Source organism: Anabas testudineus, chromosome 9 (genome assembly GCF_900324465.2).
Source record: "Anabas testudineus chromosome 9, fAnaTes1.2, whole genome shotgun sequence".
Taxonomy (NCBI): domain Eukaryota; kingdom Metazoa; phylum Chordata; class Actinopteri; order Anabantiformes; family Anabantidae; genus Anabas; species Anabas testudineus.
This window is the reverse complement of record NC_046618.1, coordinates 20,555,418-20,577,814: the sequence shown is the minus strand read 5'-3', so window position 1 is coordinate 20,577,814 and position 22,397 is coordinate 20,555,418. Positions and strand designations below refer to the sequence as shown.

General features: G+C 38.5%; 1 protein-coding gene across 3 annotated transcripts in view; it reads left to right on the top strand.

The window, feature by feature from the left end:
• The window catches only part of taok3a (TAO kinase 3a), a 55,228-nt gene that overhangs the window by 14,586 nt on the left and 18,245 nt on the right, over positions 1-22,397 (top strand). For 2 of the 3 annotated variants that reach the window (XM_026342786.1, XM_026342787.1), the window contains exons 2-11: positions 4,495-4,617; positions 10,655-10,891; positions 13,093-13,164; positions 14,024-14,125; positions 14,442-14,487; positions 15,851-15,947; positions 16,552-16,665; positions 17,531-17,622; positions 17,737-17,830; positions 19,906-19,987. In XM_026342786.1, the coding sequence (XP_026198571.1) occupies positions 10,760-10,891; positions 13,093-13,164; positions 14,024-14,125; positions 14,442-14,487; positions 15,851-15,947; positions 16,552-16,665; positions 17,531-17,622; positions 17,737-17,830; positions 19,906-19,987 (831 nt within the window). In that variant the 5' untranslated portion in view covers positions 4,495-4,617; positions 10,655-10,759. Of the gene's footprint in view, positions 1-4,494; positions 4,618-8,918; positions 8,938-10,654; positions 10,892-13,092; positions 13,165-14,023; positions 14,126-14,441; positions 14,488-15,850; positions 15,948-16,551; positions 16,666-17,530; positions 17,623-17,736; positions 17,831-19,905; positions 19,988-22,397 lie in introns of those variants that run through there. The other variant, XM_026342788.1, reaches the window with a different exon arrangement.

Sequence of the window (22,397 nt, the reverse complement as noted above, 5' to 3'; positions counted from 1 at the left end):
TTTTCACCTTTTCAGAAGACCACAGATGGATTTGATGCAGTTGGCTTTCTGGTATTACTTTTTGCGACTGATGCTTCTTTCAGATAGCATATAGGATTGCCCTATCCTTGACCTCAGTACAGATGAAGAGACCTCAGCCTTAACTATATTTAGATAGGTTTATGTACTTTTTCACAAGCTTTCAAATAAGGAAACATTACTTCAGTAGCTTCTACAATGAAAGTATTCAAAGGCAACTGAAAATAATTATACTGTCTAGTTGAGTTTTCATATGTTGCTCATCTCCACTGAACCTTTAGGTTGTGGAAGGAAGAGATCTGTGTACACATGCAGATTTTGCTGGAATTATCTTTCTCTGCTTCCTCATTGTTCACTGTCCTCAGAGAACAAATGATCACATGCTTAGTTTGGTCAGACATGTCATCAGTGTGGAAGTTCTTTACTGTGAAAACATGCAATTTGTAGAAAGGTTGTTATTTTACTTACAAACTGTCCAGTATTGGAATCTTCAGCTTAGACTATATTTTAAAAAAATCTGAAATAAGTATTGGACATTAAAATTGCAGTGAATACTTTAATGTTGTTTTATACAACCACTGGACCAAACCCAAAATATATTTACTTGGTTTTCACAGAATACTAGGCAAATCAGAAATTATATAACATTTTACATTTTAATTACAATTACATTACATTACAATGATGGACAACTAATAAATGAATATTCAACCATGTGAACATTTAGCACCCTCTCATAACTATGGATTAACTAGAAATGTTTTGCATTTAAAGTTCAAAAAATGTCTGATTGCAAACACAGTTAAGTCCTGTTCTTGTACAGTATACTAACTTATTCTGTCTTTGTCAGAATTCACTTTAAGACTAAAAAAAACCTGTAAAAGGTCACTTGTACCAAATTCAACTTTTTCAAGTTGTTTCAAATTGGTGGACAGGCCACATTTGGATCATATTTCTCTCAGTCCACCAACACCAACATTTATGTTGGCATTAGCCTTAAAGCTAATCTGAGAAGGTACACAGTCTATGGTGTGTGCATGCGCGTTTGTATGCACACATGCATGTCTCAATAGTGTCACTAAGCCCCTGGGATGAGAGCTGCCCCAAAGTCTCCAAATCCTGCTTTGGAGCATGAAGTGTGTGTGTGTGTGTGTGTGTGTGTGTGTGTGTGTGTGTGTGTGTGTGTGTGTGTGTGTGTGTGTGTGTGTGTGTGTGTGTGTGTGTGTGTGTGTGTGTGCGCATGTATTCTTCACTCTGTGAAAATGAGTCACTGCTATAAAAATCCACACCATGCCGCCCTGGCAGGATAATCAGGACATAATGTTTAGTTTCTTTCTGTCTCACTGGATTAGTTTATTTTCATCTGGGGAGAATTTCACGTATTGTGGATATCGCCTTGTATTTGGTTGTCTCTGCTTTATTTAAAGCAGTATTTCATTATGGGATGTGTGAAAGCACTGCTACCTCTGGCATGACTCATCAAAAACCCACCTCACTCGTCATCAGTCACTGTGGGAATCATCACTTGATACATTTTTGAGCAAAGCCTCATTATCATTGATGAAATTTGGGCAAATCAAGCATTAGCTATTAATAATAGCTACATTAGTATTTTTTTAAGCTGCTTGCTCAGTGGCACTTTGAAGGCTACCTACAAAAGGAAAATCGTCTTCAGGAAGTCATGTTTTCAGGGATATCTGCAACAGCCAATTGGTTGGTCATCATTATCTGATTTTTATTGATGTCTGTATGGGGAAAATAAAACTGAAACAACAAGAAGACTGATCCTTGTTTGATATCCGATATCACATCTAACTTGATTAATTGTTTGGCCAATTCCTCTAGAAGCTGTTCTATTGGACTGTTTTGCCCATGAAATAAAAAGCGATACAGGGTTGTCAAAACAGTTTGCTCGTCCAAGTTCTACCTCGGAAATTGACGGCTTGTGACTCAGGATCTGTGATTCATATCACAGTGTGTGTCGGCTAACAGGAGGAGCGGAAAGTAGGAGTTGGATATCAGGATTTTGATCAGTAGCCAATGCACCAGCGAACTTTGTCAAAAAGCATTTGCTACGGTATGTCAGGGATGGTGATGTTTATCTTTATTACATTTGTTAGTACGTTGTTTGGCCCTTACCCTACAGGTTTTTCGAGGAGTAAGATTTTGCTACCATGACCAAGCTTCACAAGTCTCCTCATTGTGAAGCTCACACGTATGCTCTTTCTTCTTATTATTATTTTTTTTTTATAGCTGTTAGTTTTTCTCTTTTCCTTATTTACTAAAGGTGGTAGTTTGTAAAGTATGTCTAGCACTGTCTTACACTTATGGCTGAAACCATTTGTCAATGAATTAATAAGTCAGTTGGCAGAAAATTCTAGTGTTCAAACTGTGAGAATCTTCTGCATTTCTCTCTTTTTATATTTCAATTAAGTCTTTGAATTTTAGACTGCTAATATGACAACAACAAAACACATCGAAAAATGTCATATTGGGCTCTGGAATCACATCCATTGTATTAAAATGAATTGGTAGGTTAATTCACATTCAGATTTTGTCTTTAGTGACTTCAGAGTGGAGTTTTCTAAAAACACATCTAAACACACTCCCTGTTAGACTTTGTTTTTTTTTGTTTTTTTCACTATCTTCATCTTGCTCTTGTTGGTTGGTCACAAATGCCAGGCAGGGTGGAGTGAGTGAGGAAGCAGAGCAGTGCAGCCACAACTTTCCCAGAGGCTCATGCAAGCGTCAGTTTGTGTTATAAATCATTCAGGGACACTCAGAAGGGGCACAATACATTTTTATCTCTCTTCTCTCATCCCTCCATCCTCTCCTTTTATTATTGAATGCGGTCCCTCTGAGCACCCAATCTGCCGCTCGGCATGATCAAGAAGAGAAAGGAGGATGCTGGGGATGTGAGACTAACAAGACAAGAGAGAACGATGAAATGGGTGGGGAAAAAGGAGGAAGAAGTTGTTCAGTTTGATTCCACAAAGGAATTAAGTGTGTCAAAGCAAAGGTCATAGGGTCATCTATGGACTGGATCTACTGTCCTTCCTGATTGTCAGGCTGCTTCTCAACAACCGTTGGTTTTTATTGTGTGTTGGTAGATGACGTGAATGGTTTAGGGTCAGGTTATGTTTAGTGGTTATGCTGTGGATGCTGCACCACCTGCTTGTCAAAACCAAACATAGGCCAGTAGCTGACAGAGCTCTGTTGTCAGAACAACTTGCTTAGATTTGATGTTTGTGTGTGTGTGGGGGGGGTTATGCTGTGTGTTTGTGTTTGCATGTGTGGGAGAAAGCAAAATATTGCATTCGTGCTTGCTTGTGGGTGTGTGAAGCCATGTGTTTGGCCACAACACCGTGTCGTGTCCTTGAACTTGTGTATTTGAAAGAAGGAGAAAGAGGGTATGTTCTGCTTGAGACAGAAGACACTAGTTTAAAATGCAGAGACCTTTTTGTTTAAGACACCACTTGCCTAACGCATTCATCAGGCTCCGTGTGACCCTGATTATGAACAAACAGGTGTGGAAAATTAGTTGACTTGAATATGGTGTCTGGATCTGTAATATTGTACTGTATACTAAATGAAGTGCTTGTAGCATTTTAAGACCTGTACAGCATGAGTATGTTAGAACCACTAGATTCAGATACCTAACAGCCTTAATCATATACCAGTGATTAGGTAGGTGACATGACTTAGAATTTAAACTTTTTCTGTGAGCTTTTCATTGCAGAGATTATATTGTCGTCTCTGATGAAGTTGAAAAAGGATCATTGCTGTGGATCCTGGAGTTGTTGAGGGGATAATAGCTGACAATCAGGGATTTTCATTGGCTGTTGAGTCATTCTACCATCTGTTATTGTGAGGAAATTTGAAAGCTTTACCTCTGTTTGTACTGGAAGAATATTGCATTTGTCTTGCTCCTCTCATGTTTTATGAGGTGCAAAGCAGCAGCCCTTTGTGCTGTAAAGCAATCCTGCAGATTTCTTGTAAAATCTGGGTTGCATATGATTTGAATCCTGGCCTACCTCCAGTAGGGGTCCTTAGGCAAGACCTCCTAACATTTATAGTTAGTCATTTGGCAGGCACTTTTATCCAAAGCGACTTACAAGTGAGATACAAGGTACAAGGGTAGACAGGGTAAGCCTAAGGAGGTCTTGCCTAAGGACCCCAACTGGAGGTACACTTACCCTGCCTTTGCCTTTATTATATTATAGACTAACTATAGGAGAAGGAGCTATATTTAAAAGCAAACTGTTTCACATTTTACATCAAGAGTTGCATTTAGGGATACAACAAGTTATGCTTTTCAATATAGAACCTGTAAATGTTTGAATCTTTGTCTTTATTTAATTTTAGTTTATTTTTTGGGGTTTCCAATATTATCAGGCAGAGTTTTCTAATATATTTAAATTGGATTACTCTTGTCTGTCTAACCTTTCTTTTGTTTCTTCTTCTCTCTTACCTTAGGTTCAGTATTATTCCAGTCATGAGGAAAGTTGGCAAGAAGTCAACTCTGGGTTACAACTGAGGAGAGAGAAAGAGAGGAGACAGAGAGACAAGTCTGACACCCACTTTACACATTTCTTACAGGTGAGCTATATAGATTTTGCTGTTTGATGCTATGTGGTGTATTATTTTACTATATTAAGGCAACCATGCATGGTCACATTTTATTTGTTGTTCTTTATCTACTGCAAGAAAGGTAACAAAGCAAATCTTTGACTTTGCAAGCTTCTGACAGACAAACTCATGCAGGTCTCATTAAGGTCACCCTGCAGTTCATTCTGTTTGACTCTGTACAGTTACACTACAGCACACAAAGACATGTGCGTATGTATGTCAAAATCCCTTTTATGTTGCAGTTAGACGGCCAACAAAGACATCAGCTGACTGTAAACTGGGTCTTGTTTGCCTCTTAATTAAAGCTCCATGCCCTGCTGGCTCTCTGATGAACATAACAGCTAACCAACCCTCTGTCACACTGAATTAAAGCTGAGCCCGGAAGGAGGCAAAGTTTCTCAGGCCTATACCATGGCTTTCTCAAGTTGTCATGTGTAAACATGCATGTGTGAATTCCTGTGTGGGTACTTCTGCAACATAACTGTTTGAGGTTGCCATTGGCAGCATGAAAAATATTCTATTCTTTTAACCGGAAGCCTAAATGCGCAGGCCAGTTTTGTTGGTAATAGTATGCCACCTGCTAGATTTTATTTGAATTTTGCCGCTATATGTCATTCTCCATTTTAGCTATTTCTTTAGCCAAGTAAGGATTGTAGACATCATGTTAAAGTAACAAACAAAAACAGAACAATAATAATAATAACTGATACTGTTTTAATCCCACTGGAGAACTACTTGTTCGCCAATTTCTCTTTAAACATTGTTTGGTTTAGACATTTTTAGGCTGTAGTGACTGAGTGAAGACTGATGTTTGTGATTTGGAATCTTTAGTGAATTGGGAAATTATGTAAAGCCTTCTGTGAACTTGTCATCATCACAAATAGAGCCAGCAACAATCATTGGATTCAGCAGAAAGTCAGGCGTGTGCGTCCAAGTGTACATTCTGTGCTATGGGCAAATCGCACTGCTGAGTCACCCCCTGAGTGGAAAAAGAGCTTGTGGGTACTGGGTGCAGTAGAAGGGAACAATTTGAGTTGCACAACGATGCTTAAGGCAAGACAAAGGCTGATTGCACATTTCTGGACATCCCCTTACTTGCAGATAGGTGGACTTGAGGGCAGAGTACCTGTGAAGTTAACAGTGACTGGGCTGTATACAATCAACACAAAAAAGCCCAGGGTGGCTCAAAGGTTCTACATATCCATAGTCTATCCATACAGGCATTTACCGTTCTTTTCCTCTTTAGATCTTGGGGCAGTGAAGATATGAAAAATATATAATTAATTAACATATCCCTCTCTATTGGCCCTCAGAAAGCTGGAATAACCTAAACTTGTGTCATTGTTGTTGAAGATTTGGCATGTGTGTCTCCCTAGGCACACAGTTTCTCATAAAATGTGATGCTTATGGTAATTAAATGAGAATGATGATCTGAATTATTTGAATTATATTAATAGCAGCTTAATACTCACCAACTCAAAGCACTGGAAAGTTTTACTTGTCAGTTTTACACTAAAACCAACCAAAGTCTAATAGTTACTTTGTAATATCACTGTAAATCACTCACACTGATAAAGCACAGTCCTTTAACAGTTGGTCCCTTTAGTTGACTTGTCATCATTCAACCCAGCATTGTACATTTAAATAATATATTATTCATTCCCAGGCTGGCCTATCTAAAGCCATGCAGGATATGTGGATACTCTCTAGGGACCTTATACTCTGGTGAAATATGAAGTTCTATCTGCACTCAGAAATAAACAGTATTACTGAAGATCTGTGATTTGCATTTCCTTTCTATGAGGATGTGTATGATGCAGGTTTTATTGCTCACTCATACATACACGATCATCCTAACAGAAGGTAAAAATTACGTAATTCCCCCTTTTTTTTTTTTCCCCAGCCTTTTCTGATTAGAGCTGAATTTGAATCCCAGTAAGGATTCCCACAGTCTGCCTGATTCCTGTTCCTGCCTTAAGCTTAAAGGCTGGGGGGGAGACATTAAGCTGCTAAAGCCCCTGGCTATACACACACACAAACTGATACACATATATGGACACACTCACATACAAACACACTCTCTAAGAAGCATGTAGTTCACTTGCATTCTCATAAGAGTTTGATCTGAATACAGGGAAACCCAGGAGACTGAGTGTAAAATGAATGATAAGTAATCCATGTTTTCTTCCCTGTCAAAGCTTTCCTTTTTGAAGAAATTCATAAAAGCAAACGCAGTAACAAAGAGCATTGAAGACAAAGTGTTGGATGATGTAAGAGATGATATTGAAGGAATGGATGAAGGGTAAGATGGAGAAATATTTAAGTCACTTTGCAAAGTGTCATTACAGATATTGTTCTCTATATGTGTTCATACGTCACACGCATGCATACTTTTCCCAGACACAGACACTGTTCACAAATATATGTACAATGATCAGCCAACAACATCAAAAACCAGCTTGGGCACTCAAATCAGTCTGTGGCTACCGTATGTTGAGACACAAGTTGATCACAGCCAGAACCAACACTGGCTTTGTTTGACAGATCTTTCTCTTTTTTTGTTGACTATAGATCTACTTTTTGTGCATGTGTAATCTTCTTGTATGTCAAATATACTATCGTATGTGTAAACTCAGGTTGTTACTACTCGGAAGAGTAGACTATATGTAATTGAGGTTGTTACTATTGAATAACGTATTCTGTACGTAGTATACAGTACAGCCATAGCCACTAGCCTGATAGTCCTTCAACAACATGTATAGAAGTGCATTTTTTCTAAAGGCTACTACATCGTGAACTCATACACTGGTGCATTCAAGAACAGGAAGTGTTATCCCTGTAAACATACTAATGCACACCTACACATAAGTATAGTGTCATGCAGCAGTATGTAGAAGTGCACACATAGCAAAGAATTCACACTTGCACACCAAACGTTTAATCTGTCTAAGCCATTTGCCTAATCTGCTCTCTCTAAGCATAAGACCATTCACAGATCCAGTAACCACACATACAGACTCATGTGCATGTGCACACTCACAGCAAACTGTCCAAACACTGGGATTTGCCGGACTAGTAACAGCTTTACCAAGTCTCCTGTGTTACAACCTGTTGTCGCCACATTGCATCACTTCACACACAGGAGAAGGAGGAAGAGTGGAAAAGAGGGTGAGAAGGAGCTGTGTAGTCTCTGGAGCTGATCACATGACTTCAGTGTTCATTTGCTCCATTTTCGACTTTTACTGATCTACCAATTCTTTCAAAGCTCTATCACACAGGGTAAAGCCTCTCTCTCAATGTCAATAGAGCGGCCAGTCTCACAAAGTTTTTTTTCTTTCTCCAATTCTCCTATTTCCTTCTCCCCAGTTTTTGTTTTTCTATATTATTTCAAAATCTCATTCTTAACTATTTTCTTAATTAGCCAAAGACGGACTTAATGTGCATGTAGTTGTGATTTTAATTTAAAGAGGGCTAGGATAGAGGTCATGTCAGGATTTATTTCAGTAGCTATCTGGAGCATTCAAGCAGGAGAGATGAGAGACGGACAGAGCTGATGCAACCAGGAGACACACAGACAGAGATCTGCTAACACACACGGACACACATAAGTTCATGTTGGAGGTAAATAGATAGAAAATACACTAGTGCACGCTATGAAACGCAGAAAAACACACTTAGAAAGAAATTCAGTCAAAAACCCACAGAAGTATTAACAAATGCACACAGACATAAATGTGACAACACATACTTACAAATACACCTCCTTTGTTTTTTCTTGCATGCCCCAATGTAGTAAATAAGCAGCTGATCATTTTAGTGTTAGAGCTGAAATGTCATTAATTAGTTAATCAGCCGTCATAAACCTGCAATTGTTTTGATCAAAAATAGTTATTAAATAAAAGTACAGTATACAAGTGCTACTAAATGCACTTGTTCCTGTATTATGTGTTTTGACAATTTTGATAAATCCAAAAATAGAACAAAGCCAAATATTTAATATCTTAAAGATGGTTAGTGTGCACACGCTATCATCTTCATCCCACTGTGGATGTATAAGTACACTCTTGACTATCAAAAGCAGTAGAAAATTACTAATTCTGCATGAAGCATATATGCAAACAAACATGGAGCCTGATTGTGTTACTTACTTACCAAGAGATTTTATATATACACTTCTCTCTGTTACTGTATTCAATAGCTCATTGATCATTTGTCACATTCCTATCACAGGCGCATATATCTCAGCAGAGGGTTTCAAGCTTGTCAAAGCCAACCATCAAATGCCTTGAGGTAACAAGTTCTTACTCCTGCGAATGTGATCTTTCACATTATGTAAGCAGGTAAACTGAAACCAGGTCTGCTGTTTGTGTGATAGCCATATGGTTGCTTCCAAGCATATTATAGCATATTCTTAGAAATCAAAGCTTAATGGCATGAAATTTAGTCAGGCTACAGCTGCTGGTAAAAATGCTTTTCTTTGCTGTAGTAGTTTTATAAGTAGGTAGCGTGCTGGCACAGTGCTTCAGGAGACCTGTCCATATACAGAGGGTTTTAAGAGGACGAGTGTGTCACTTTGTTGTTTTCTTGGCCAACACACTACTCTAACCTACTAATAGAACTGTAATATGAAAACAAGTAGGGAATTAAAACGTTGGGAATTGAACAAAATGATGACACGCTTCTTCATATCACTTGATGTAGGCTTCAATCATTTGAGCACTGGCAGTGTTTCTTTTTTCAGAGAGTGATACTAAACTTTGAGGCCACTTTGAGACCTTTGGTTTGTTTTGGTAAAGTTGTTTTTGTTTGTGTTTTGAAGACAAATCAGACATATTAGTGACTCATTGCACCCATAGGCTCCCCCCGGTATCTAAAATAATATCCCCCAAGCCTCGAGGCTGCCATTTTTATGTGTCTGGTACCATGGAACAGAGGGCACAAGACTTTGCCTTTAAGACTGTTATTTTTGGAGTGGGTGTGATGGCTTAGATCCCTTTAAGAGCAGGGGATTAGGATGATGCTGATGCTTAGTGTCTTGGCCTGGGTGCCTATGTGTCTTGCTGCCTCTGCCTGTATGTCAGCTTGCTCTGTGTGGGGCTGGCCTTTGGAGCCAAATTTGCTTGTTGCATCTGGATGATGTGCACGGAATTTCATGGCAGAGAGAGAGAGGAAAAGGCAGGAATGAGAGAGAGAGAGAGATTGTGACTGTGTGCATGTGTGTGTGTTGCATGTGCAGTGAAGCTAACTGGAGCAGGGTGTCCAGGATGCATACACGCTTGACGGCCTGGCTGCAGCCTTGTGATACAAAACATTCAGAGTTTGTGTGTCTGCACGCACAACGGCAACTGTTACACTGTGTACATGTGTGGAAATGATGCATCAGTGACTCAGCTTCAGCCGTCAGGTGTGTGTGGGCCCGTGCATGCGCTTGTGTGTGTGTGCAGCACCTGGAAGTGTGTTTGTGTCTGCAGAAAAATGTACACACACAAAGTGTGACTGCAACTTGGATGAGCAGCAGGACTAGACAGCTAGTCATCGTATGACTGTCTTTTTTTTTTTTTTTTTTTTCCTGTCTTATCATCGATCAGCTGTCCATGAGACACACACATCCAGACACTAATAGAAAGGAATGCACACCAACACACATAAACACACAAAAATGGGCTTTCTATGGAAATGTGAAGCATTATATCAGACAATATATGGATTGAACTAGTTATGTTATCAGTAACCAACAAAAGCGTATGTGTGTCATTGTGAATGTCATTAGTTTTATTACATAGAAATTATATATAGTCATTATATTGGTAGTAATAGTATTTATATTTCACTTTGCACCCTGTTTTAATATTAATAAAGTGTATATAGAAAGTGTCATGTTTTCTGGCAACAGTGAGTGTCTGAGTAGTTAGCCTGAAGGAAACAAATGCCACAGTCTTCCAGTGCAATGCACAGCAATTAATGTGGCCACTTCATCATCTGTCTTCTATAATGCTTTGTTTCCTAGGTCTAGCTGGCCAATGCCGGGCCCATCGTGGAAATCTGGTGGTGGTAGCAGCAGCAGTGTGTATGTGAGCGTGGTCCGTGGTGCCTAGCCCATGTCCAGCTCATAATGCCGTCATCCACACGGAAAGGAGTGCTGAAGGACCCAGAGCTGGCCGATCTCTTCTTCAAAGATGATCCTGAGGATGTCTTTTGTGACCTGCACGAGATTGGACATGGCAGTTTTGGGGCCGTCTACTTTGTGAGTATACAGTTCTGTGAATGTCTGCTTTTACAGGCCATGGAGGTTCTTAGAAGGGTTTTAAACAGGAATTATAGGCTTCACCAAAACTTCAATTTAACTGTTCCATAAATGTCTGATGTTGAACTAATTTTGATTTGATCATTACCTTAAGCGGATAAAATGGTCATCAAGCTAATCTCATATTATCAGAACATTTCACAACAGTTGTGGAAAAAACCTACCCCACCTAAGTCTCATTTAACAAGTCATATTACCATTAAGCAAAACACTCTTACCCCTTTATGGCATAATGATTAATAATATATGACTTTAACTTTATTTATTCATTATTTATTTATTAACCAGTTACACACAAGATATTCATTTGTTGATTTGTACACATTTAACTGTAGCCTGCAACATTATGGCTCTTTAAATGAAATTAAACAGCGCCAGATACCCTCTCCGTGCTGCATCTGTAGCCTTTCTCATTAATATCATCATCACTAATTACTCATCAAGCCTTTGATTCTAAAGCTTCATAGAGGGGCCATGAAAGCATTTCTCTCCTCTCCTCTCCTCTTCTCTCCTCTCCTCTCCTCTCCTCTCCTCTCCTCTCCTCTCCTCTCCTCTCCTCTCCTCTCCTCTCCTCTCCTCTCCTCCAGATGCAGGGCTGGGGGCTATGGCCCTCCTTCCTCCATACTAAGACAGCTGTTCTTGGTATAGAAAAACAGAAGTGGTCGATAGTAGGGCAGGATTTTCTTCCTGCCAGGGCTTTACTATCCCTTTCTAGACCATGTCATTTTCACACACACACTCTCAAGTCAGGATACATCACTGATAGCTCTGGTGACCATGTCCGTCTGGCCACCAGACTTTAGTGTGTGTCTTAATCCTGCCCTGATGCCAGTGCTGTCCTCACTGACACACTTATGCTGTCTGCATTACAATGGGTACAGTGCTAGTTGTAGCTGTTAGCCAGAGCGGTTTAGTGAAAGTAGTCCATGGCCTTTTTCCAGATACAAATGTACTATTTTATTTTTATTTTTTTCATGTTTACTCTTTTTTTCTGTCTTAAATATTCAAATGACCTTTCTGCTAACAAATATAAAAACATACATGGATATAAAATTGCAAATCAACACATTCTGTTGGTGTGCAATTCTTGCACAGCAGAATTCTGTGCACTTTTACAATACATAGCCATACGCTATCATACACTGCATAAACAACTATCAACTATCAGGGAATCACAAAGTTCTAGTGAAACTTAAAACCGTCAAATATGAATGCTTTGTTACCTGCAGGTATTTTTATTTCAATATATTCTCAACATGAAATTTCCATTTTCTTGTATATGCATATGATGAAGCTAAAATAAGAACTTAGGCAGAACTACAGCATTGCTTTCTCTAAGGCCTAAAAGGTAAACACCACGGGTTTAACATGGGCATCTGGATGTGCACAGACAAGTCAAACACTTATAGTAAAGGTAAAAGCTAAAGATAAACCATTCACCTCATTCCTGCAGGAATTCTGTTGAGTGCTTTCATCAGATGGGAATTAGTTTAAATTCAAATGAGAGAATCGGTTCCTGCTGTCTCACTCTGATTTATATTTATTGCTGTATGTATGCATTATGATGTTTTGAAAGGCTCCGATAATCTTGCTCACCCCTGACCTGAATCGCCCATTAAGCAGTTCGTTACTGTCCAGTGAAAACCATTTCCTTTTCAATTTTCTCAATTTACTGTTCACTCCTGTATCATTTGTTGTAATAAAACACAATAACGCTTGTGTTGTCCTTTGTAAAAATGTGGTATTTGTATTCCGTATATGGTATATATTCATTTCCTCTAGCTCCGTATGGTGATGGTGACTGTTAGTTGAAGACATTGAACATGAAAATGCTGAGGTTTAACATTTTTACTTCAAATTAGGCATCAGGACCTGTATGTGCTGTAGTAAAATTACTTTTTAGGCAGTATGTTAACCCTTTAGAGTGTGTTATGCCAGTTTGAGTTAGTTTCAAATTTATTTATGCCTGGTTCTTTTTATAGAGCTGTATGGTCTGATGTCTTAAAGGTGGATTTCATTTTGTGTGTGTATCTGCGTGTGTGTATTTTCATGTGTGTGTTTTAGCTATATTTGTTAAGATTTTACTGCATTTTGACCTCAAATTTTAGACTAGAATCTGACCTCTTCCCCTTTTCTTTCAGGCACGTAACTCCTACTCCAATGAGGTGGTGGCCATCAAAAAGATGTCCTATAATGGCAAGCAGACCACCGAAGTAAGAAAACACCCACACACACAAACACACACACACACACACACACACACACACACACACACACACACACACACACACACACACACACACACACACACACACACAGGGCACCATGAAAACCAAAACACCCAAAGTTTGTAATCAGAACCAGTTTAGTGGTTGCATCTCTGAATCATATTAAATTTCACTTTATTTCTTCTTCTTTGACACAAACTTGGAACAGCAAAAGCAAAAGTTCAAAATTCAAAAGCAGTGTTACAACATTCTGGCTGCTGTTTGTCACAGAGTTTATTAATATATTGTGAGAATCCTAGATATTTATTAGTTATGGTGGTTTGTAATCCCAAAGGGAGAAAAATATTGAGCAATAATTATGATGTGAAGTTTATGCTTTTAAGCAAAAAAACTACATACATGTATTTCCAAAGGATTCCCACTTGATCACAGCTTAGACTGCAGCTGAGTTTGAGCTCATAAGGGTTTACTGCAACCCTTTTTTATGAACCTGTGAATGATGGTTATGTGCAAGGGCTGTTGTATGACATTGTCAGACAGTTCCTAACCAGCTGAGGCTTTTGGTTGCTGTATCAGCTCTTCTGGTGAGCAGAGAGCTAGCTTTCCATTGTATTTCCATGTATGTTATTACTCTGGTATTTATGTTGGTGCAGTGCTATTAAAACTTTCTTGTCTGTCTATGTACTAGGGTAACATATGTAACACCCATTCAAGTACTTACTACAGTGAGCTTCAGCAAGCTACTGTACACTGTTTTAAGAAAAGTCGCAGCAATACCCACTTAAATGTTACTTCGATTGTGCTTGCAGTGTGTAACCTGTGTTTCTGACTTTGCTTTTGACAGAAGTGGCAGGACATCATCAAGGAGGTCAAGTTTTTGGGACAGCTGCGACACCCAAACACGATTGAGTACAAAGGCTGCTACTTGAAAGACAACACTGCCTGGGTTAGTGAGTCTCCTTCTGGCATACGTCTCTTCTTTGTTTTAGTCTCTCAACACTGTTTGTTTATATATATTTTTCCCTGTACGTTATGTCTGATTCTTTTTTTCTTTGTTTTAATTTCTTTTCGTTTCCTACTTACTGTGTTTTCCTACTGTTGTCAGTATTGGTTCTATTTCAGACACGGTATTGTGATCAGTGTCCAGTAGAGTAAAACTTTGAACGTTTATATAAGCTTGACTTTGTATTAAAGTTTGTCTTGCAGATATGTTATTGTAGAGCATGGCATGTTTACTCAGCTGAAACTGTATTCTGTTTCAGCTGGTGATGGAGTATTGCCTGGGCTCTGCATCAGATTTACTGGAGGGTAAGCATATTTATTAATGTGTAATGTGCACACACACTTAAGAATATTTACAATTTTAAACCTGCTGTTGATTTTATCTTAAGATTCTTCAGGGAAGTCACTGTGTTCAGCCAAGATGTAATCTGAAACCTCCCCTTAAAACCAAAACGTGTTTTTACACTTGAACAGATAAGACAGTTAATCACAATGCAATTTCTACTATTCCTTTATGTGACCGGGGAAATCAGAACAGTTTGAGGTAGTGATGGGGACAAGCCCTTACTATGGCCAGTGGGGTCCTGAATGCTATCACAGCTGTAATTTGTCTTCTCTGGTAGATCTAACTTTTCACCATGCTGCATATTTGTTTTGAGTTCACAAGGTTCAACTTCTCTGCTTCTAAAAAGACTCCCAGTAAGCTTGTTCTTGTATGTGTAGTTGACCACAGTAAATGTCTCTGTATACTTTACTTAACTAACTTTCCTTCCTTGTAGCTCAGTTGCTAAATATGAGCATCAACCCTGATTATTCTTTGACCTTAGTTCAAAAGGGTTTGGTTGATTTACCAGACATGAGGAACTACATGCTATCAGATGGCTGCACTCATTTTTTTAACTACTAAAGCTTCATAATTTGTGGTTGTTTCCTGTGGTTTTTTGTTATCATTTAGATATTCAAAGCTCACTGAAACAAATAAGTAATCCATACATTGTTAGTGTGAGGGAATACTTATGGTCAATCAATCAAGAGCAAGATACAATAAGAGACAAAATGTAGAGTTTGCAAGCTTGTAAATGAATAATGAAAGGTCATGTGGTCTGGCCTATGGTATATAGCACTGAACACGTTGATTTATAAGAACTACAGATGAAAAACTGTATCTGTGTAAACACCATGAACATTTTACAGTTTTCCAAACTTGAATCTCTTTAACTCTCCACTCTTGAAATATTCCTGACCTGAACATAATGTGCTATTTTAAGCACCTATGTGTGTACTCATCACTGACGTGGATAAACAGCCATGACTGTTGGCGCTGACCTGTTTTACGAACTTAAGCTTTCATAAACCTTCATAGCCATAGTTCTGCTGTGACCTTATGCTTGGCATGTAGTGACTGCAGAAGTTATCAGAGTCTCCTTAGCAACCCACATCTAAACAGTTTGTCTTGTTGTTGTAGGGACAGATTCTTATAGATTATTACAGTTTTAAAAATTGTGATGTGTAAAGATCCCGATCAGACATGAAAGTCCATAGCTCATATCTACATGCAGAAAACTTTATTATATGTGCCTTTGTGTATAGCTGTTCATACTTCATTATTGCATTATTCAAGTCTTTAGAGGCTTTCTACTCATTTCCATTGCACATATTTCTCCCCCAGTTCATAAGAAACCACTCCAAGAGGTGGAAATTGCTGCCATTACCCATGGTGCCTTGCTAGGACTGGCTTACCTACATTCCCATAATATGATTCACAGGTAAGTGATTTTGTTTCCCGTTTCCTTTCCTCTAACCATTTCCCAGCAGTGACTTAAGCGAAAACATGATAAGATGAGAGTCACTCACGTTTTCCCTTTACTGCAGTGTTTACTAATTAAGCTGTAAAAGTCTATGTCTGTACCTTTGTTTCATGAGTAATATTGTGTGGACTGAACAAATCTCCTGTCTTACTGTGTCCACAATATTATCATGTTGACTGTTCTGTGTCATGAGAGGTCTGTATCACCACAGACATTTAAAAATGACATAAAGCAAATTATAATAGAAAGTTTGCTCGAGGTGGATTGTTTATTTTCTATACTGTAAAATTCTAGATAGTTGTTTGTCCACATACAGCAGCAGGAAAAAGCAAAAGAAGCTAAATCTGTATCTTCACTTGCAAACATATGCACAAACCTTTTATTTTGTGGAACAATATTTGTGTTGTTTTTGAACTATTGTTGTTGTGTGGAATTATATTGTATGTCCACTCTGTTTTGTGTAATGCATAATATATTTGAAACAGATGTGATATCTCTTGACCTCTATGCCTGTATCTTCTTTCATGTGATCATCGTCGTCAACCCCCTCTTACCCGTTCAGAGATGTGAAAGCTGGCAACATCCTGCTGACTGAGCTGGGTCAGGTCAAATTGGCTGACTTTGGCTCTGCTTCCATTGCCTCACCTGCCAACTCCTTTGTGGGAACACCTTACTGGTTAGTATAAACAGCACAAGACAGAAATATGGTACATGGACATAAAACGGTAGCAAACACACCAGCATGGACTAGAATATTTATTTTGCATATGTTACTGTAGATAATTTTATAGGTTTTTGTATATTTAAGCAGTGGCAATTGTGACCAAATAATTCTAATACATGATGCTTGTGAGAAAATCATCATAATTAATGCAGCCTGTGAGAAAACTGAGAACCCTTTTCTTTATTCATATTACATATCATATCTTTCGTATCACCACTGTTCTCCAGCAGCAACAGTGCTCCATTTTGCGCACACACAAACACACACACACACACACACACACACACACCAATCGTGCTAGCATCTGTAATAATGATCTTGGGACATTTTCAAATTTAAACCCTTTGCTGCAATAACACAGAGGCAATGTGATGAATCCAGCAATGTTTCCTTTTGAAAAGAGCTTAGATTTATGTTTTAGAATATAGTATTTTATATATCGTGACAGGAGCATCTGTAATGTCCTCTGTTGTTTGCTTCTCATATGCTGTAGAAATCATCAGCCCTACCTTAGCCACCAAAGGATTTACTCACACTCTCTTTGCAGCTTTGATCACATAAACAGCTGGACTAGTGGTGGACTCTCATGAGCAGTCAGCAGGATATAACTTTGTCTCACTTATCACATTAAATTCACACTCACAAGCTGTCACATTTCACGTTTACAGAAACACACATATATTCTGAGCTGCTATCACAGTGTGGCAGTCTTTAAAAGCTCTGAGAGGCTTAGCAGATTATAACATTTTCATGGATTTTCCACATACCTAATAAACTCTGTCTATGTGCATTTGTATGTGCATCGCTCTGTCCTCAGGATGGCCCCAGAAGTGATCCTAGCCATGGATGAGGGTCAGTATGAGGGTAAAGTGGACATCTGGTCGCTGGGGATCACCTGTATTGAACTAGGTGAGCACACATTAGCCTGTCATTGCATTTATTTGCCCATATAGTGAGAATTAACACCACACGTTGACTCTCTTATCCCTATCTCTTGGTCTCTCACTTGTTTTCTTATTTTAGCGGAACGTAAACCGCCCTTGTTCAACATGAATGCCATGAGTGCCTTATATCACATCGCCCAGAACGACTCTCCCACGCTGCAGTCCAATGAGTGGTGAGTTGAACACATTTCCCAAATATTACTCATCTATTGATTTTGAATTTTTTTTCCATCTTGGCATGAAATTTGAATAGTCCAACTAATATCAGTTTTTGTTTTTGTTCACATCCCTCAACTATAAAAGCATAGTTTTTCCATAATGTAGTCCAAGATATGATCAGATCCTCCATGCCAAAAAGCTAATTTATTTAAATTAAAAATATTCAGCCTTTTTAGTCTAAAATCAAAATAAAAGCCATTGAAACTACTGATACAGTGGCTCCAGTCAACTGTGAATATTGAATCCCAATCCGATCTCTAGGCTCAGTCGGGGTAAGACATTGCTTTGATAATCTGCATGACCTCTGATCTCTGGGACAGACCTTGTGTAAGGTCACACTCTAAGTCCCTTATGTAATTACCTGGGAAACCAAAGAATCACTGGGTAACTACATAGACCACTTCTGCTTGTGCTATAGGTGTATTTTATTATATATCAGCATCAAAACAAAGCTGTATGATTATTATAGTATATAAAACTCGCAGTGTTTGCCATAATAGGTACGTTGTTCCTTTGTACATAGACTAATGGAAAGTATAAAAATTGCTTTACTTTATCCTGTCTTCAGTTTCACAGCTCACTGTAGATGTTAATATATTCTCTAGAGACTGCCCTTCCAGACATCAGAAAACTATAAGCTTTATAAGTATTTGAATTCAGGCCAGTGGTGTTTTGAACAGCTCTTTAAACAATTTCTACTGTCTATTTTAATACTCATTAATATTATCATTATTATTAATATAGTTTTTATGTAAATACATAGAACTGATTTGGTTTTCATTATGGTAGCCAGAAGATAATTATTCAGTTACTCATTCATATACACTATATTTAGCAGTATAAATATAGAGCTAAAGAAAAGGATGATGAAAATCTAAAAAGATGCACTTAGCGAAGCAGCAAATATTTCACGGTTGTTGTTGTCTTTTTTTAAAAACAAAGTTCATCAAATATTAATGGTATGTTTGAAGATCTCTTTGTAATTTAACTTTCTGTGCTTCTCTCACGCTATCCCCAGTATGGTATGAAAGTGAAGTGTTAGAGGTTTTAGGCATGTAGAGTCATGCAGGTGTTTATTTCTTTCACGTGTTGCAAGAATCTGTCTTTTTCAAAGCCAAGGTGAGCAGCTGAATGTTCTCTCTACCTGTCTCAGAGCAACCTGAAGGCATCTTGTATCCTCTGCCAAAGCACTCGATTAAATAACTGTGTTTTATTTTTACACTTCACAAGCGAGCATTGTATTGTGGGCTCTCACAAAGAGCAAGTCATCAGAAGCATGAGGAAGGGGGAATCTTTTAAGTTAGAAATTGCTGCATGTGTCTGTGCATGGAGAACGCCTGTTGTAAAATTAGTTTTGGTTTCTAACATCGTGCTGAGGCGAGCGTTTGTGTGGGGCGGCACAGGGCTGTGGTATTTTTGGAGGCGCTCCAGCAGCCCAAGGCGTTAGCAACATCCCGCCAGATGAGACTAGTAGAGACATCGGCTCCATAGTGTAGCCACAAACACAAGGCTGCACTCTATACGCATTGGCAATAACATAGTGCACTCATGGACCTCAGGTAGCCGCAAGTGAAGTTGAGTGATGGAAAGGTGGTGGGTTGTTGAACTGACTGACCCTAACATTAACCTGGATGTGTATGAAAACCATCATGGGTTGTTTTATCTTTTTTTTTTTTTTTTGTCGTAGCAAAAAGCTAAACATGTGAATATTATATATATTTACACTGCTGTTTATCATGAGAATTGGTGGCACTGTGTTCCATGCCTCCAGTGGCCTATATTTTTATTGCTCCACATATTTATGTAATCTCCATATGTTACATGTATGGGCCTAGACTGAGAGATTACACAGGATTGTTCAGGTTTAATTCACTGATATGATGAATAACACAACAAAAAAATATGATTATACACTAAGTAAAGTAGGTTTAGTTGAGGGCAGCCTGCTATTGTAAGCTATTCAGACTTAAACATGTTTGACTGTGAAGTTAAATAAGTGATTCCCATCTTCTCTGTCCTCTTTACCCAGGTCTGACCCCTTCCGGAGCTTTGTTGACTACTGCCTACTGAAAATTCCTCAGGACAGACCCTCATCAGGGGAGCTGCTTAGAGTGAGTGGGCTTCTTCTGTACTCTTTTCAAGCTGTGACCTCACTTCCTGTCTCAAACAGTCCGTGAGCCATGTGGATGAGTCATTCCAACCCACCCACGAATCCCTAATACGCAAGAATATACACAGTGCTTTCTACAACCCCAGGAATCAAGCACCATACTGAGAATTGCTTGCTCTTTTTTATATATTTTTTTCTTTGTCACAAGTCTACTTCCTTTGTTGTGCATGTAGCCGTGATCTGTTTATGTGGCTATTTATATTCTGTTCCTACTAATAATATTATTCCTTTTGCATGTGTTTTTGCGTTCCCGAAATTTGCTAAATCAAAAGGCTTTAACTATTTTTTTTAGGTATTTTCTGCAGTTATTGATAATTGGACTGAAGATAGATGATAGGGATCGAGGGGAGGAACAGATGGAGAAGGACAAGCAATAACAGCACCCAAACGAATGCAAACCAGAGAAGTTGCGCGTCATGATTTTTACATTAACTCCTAGACTTCTTGTGTACTATTTCTTCTTTTTAAACTTTTAACAACAGAAGTTAAATAATTTTTTCTTACCTGTTTGGACAAACACATTATTTTAAAGTGGAGTTTGTCATAATTTCTTGTCCAGATCAGCTCAGCACTGAACCCTAATTCCCCAGATTTTCCGTCTAAAAATTTTTTAATGCAGCTGATGTCCAGTAACATCCCACAAATACTCCCCAAAAAACACAATTAATGTTCATGGAGCTAATCCTTGTTTGCTCATTGTGTTTCCTTGTAATTTAGGATGATCTTTTAGTTAGTGCAACCAACAGGTAATCCCATTGGCCGTTAAGAGATTTATGTTCTTGGTGCTCATGGTGATCAACAGTGCTTGAGCTCAACCTTTCACACCTGTCTCACCTTTGGGAAAATGAAATGAAGATATGACATTAGGTAGTATTTAAATGAGAGACTATGGACTGTCGTCTGAATAGGATTGACGTTTAGACTAGAACACATTCTTCCCAGCACTCCTGACCTAAATCCTCTTCAGAAAACCAATAAGGAGGGATAAGTACCAAATGGACACTGGCTCAGTATCGAAGCGGCTGCTTTATAGTGACAGGCTTGGGGTGGGTGGGGGATGTTAGCTTATGATTAATACCCCACTTTCTCTTCTCAGACACACGCACACAGTCACTCTTACTTTCAGTGCAAATACACACATGCCCTTCCAAGCTCTTTAAAGGGAAAATCAGGTCACTAATCTGGGGGCCTTGAGCTATCAGTGTCCTGGCTTCAGGTTAAACAAACTTTCTCCCTGTGTACTTCAGAGTAATAATAACTATGTAAATAATGAGATATAATAATAACCACATAGTGACCTTCTCCCATAAATACCTAATGTTTAAAAAAAAATATATATAGCTCAGAGTGTTGATTAGTTTAGGATATATTTTATAATCTCGTAAATTAACTAGCAAACCCAGACTTGTTGTTGGATGTGTTTAAAATACAAATTTTTAAAAACAAAAAATTCTAAACCTAAAGATTGTTGAACAAGAAGAGCAGAAAATTCAGACATTGGAGGATCTGAAACCAGTGAAATTTTAACATTTCTCCATGACAACTAACCTAAAATCTGCCTAAAAAAACCCCGCGTAACAAGACGTTTTGTATTTACACTCAGTAACAGAGCAAACAAGGTGTTTTCATTTGTGAGCTGTAGAGTTTCTGACCAACGGCTTCCCCTAGTCTTTATACTAAGATAATCTAATAATCTGTTGGTCCTGTTAAATACAATACTATTACTGTATGTTTGTGGAAATAGCCTCAGTAAGAAAGTAAGTGCAAAATGTTGAACTACCCCTTTAATAAATGAAGCCTGGTAGCCATGCTTTTGCATTTAAATTAAGCTGGTGAAGCCACAATATACTGTACATACTGTAGATAAATTGAAGGGACTGAGTAGGCTGTGGAAATCCTGCCACTTCTTAACCTTAACCTTACAATGAGGAAGAATTCTGGAGACAACTTGCTAGTCAATGGGACGGGGGTGGCCAACTACTCTGGTGTCGGTCCATCAGAAAACGGGGCAAATCGCTCTCATCTCTATTTTCAGAGCATGATGTCATTCCCTTGTGTCCTGACTAACCCATTACACCAGCATCTGTCACATGGATAGGAAGGTGTGCAGTGAGTGAGAGAGAGCTAGAAATAGAAATAAAATAAAAATAAAAAAATAAATATATATATATATATAATATATATGTATATGTAGTATTTTTTCCCATTTCTTTCATCAGCCCAGTACTCTGAGGATGCATACGTTTCAGCTACTTATGCACATAATATTTTATGAATGAGAGTGACTAAGAGGAGGTGTGAATGTGTGTGTGTGGTGAAGTGGGTGGGAACACAAGGGAGAGAAGATGTTG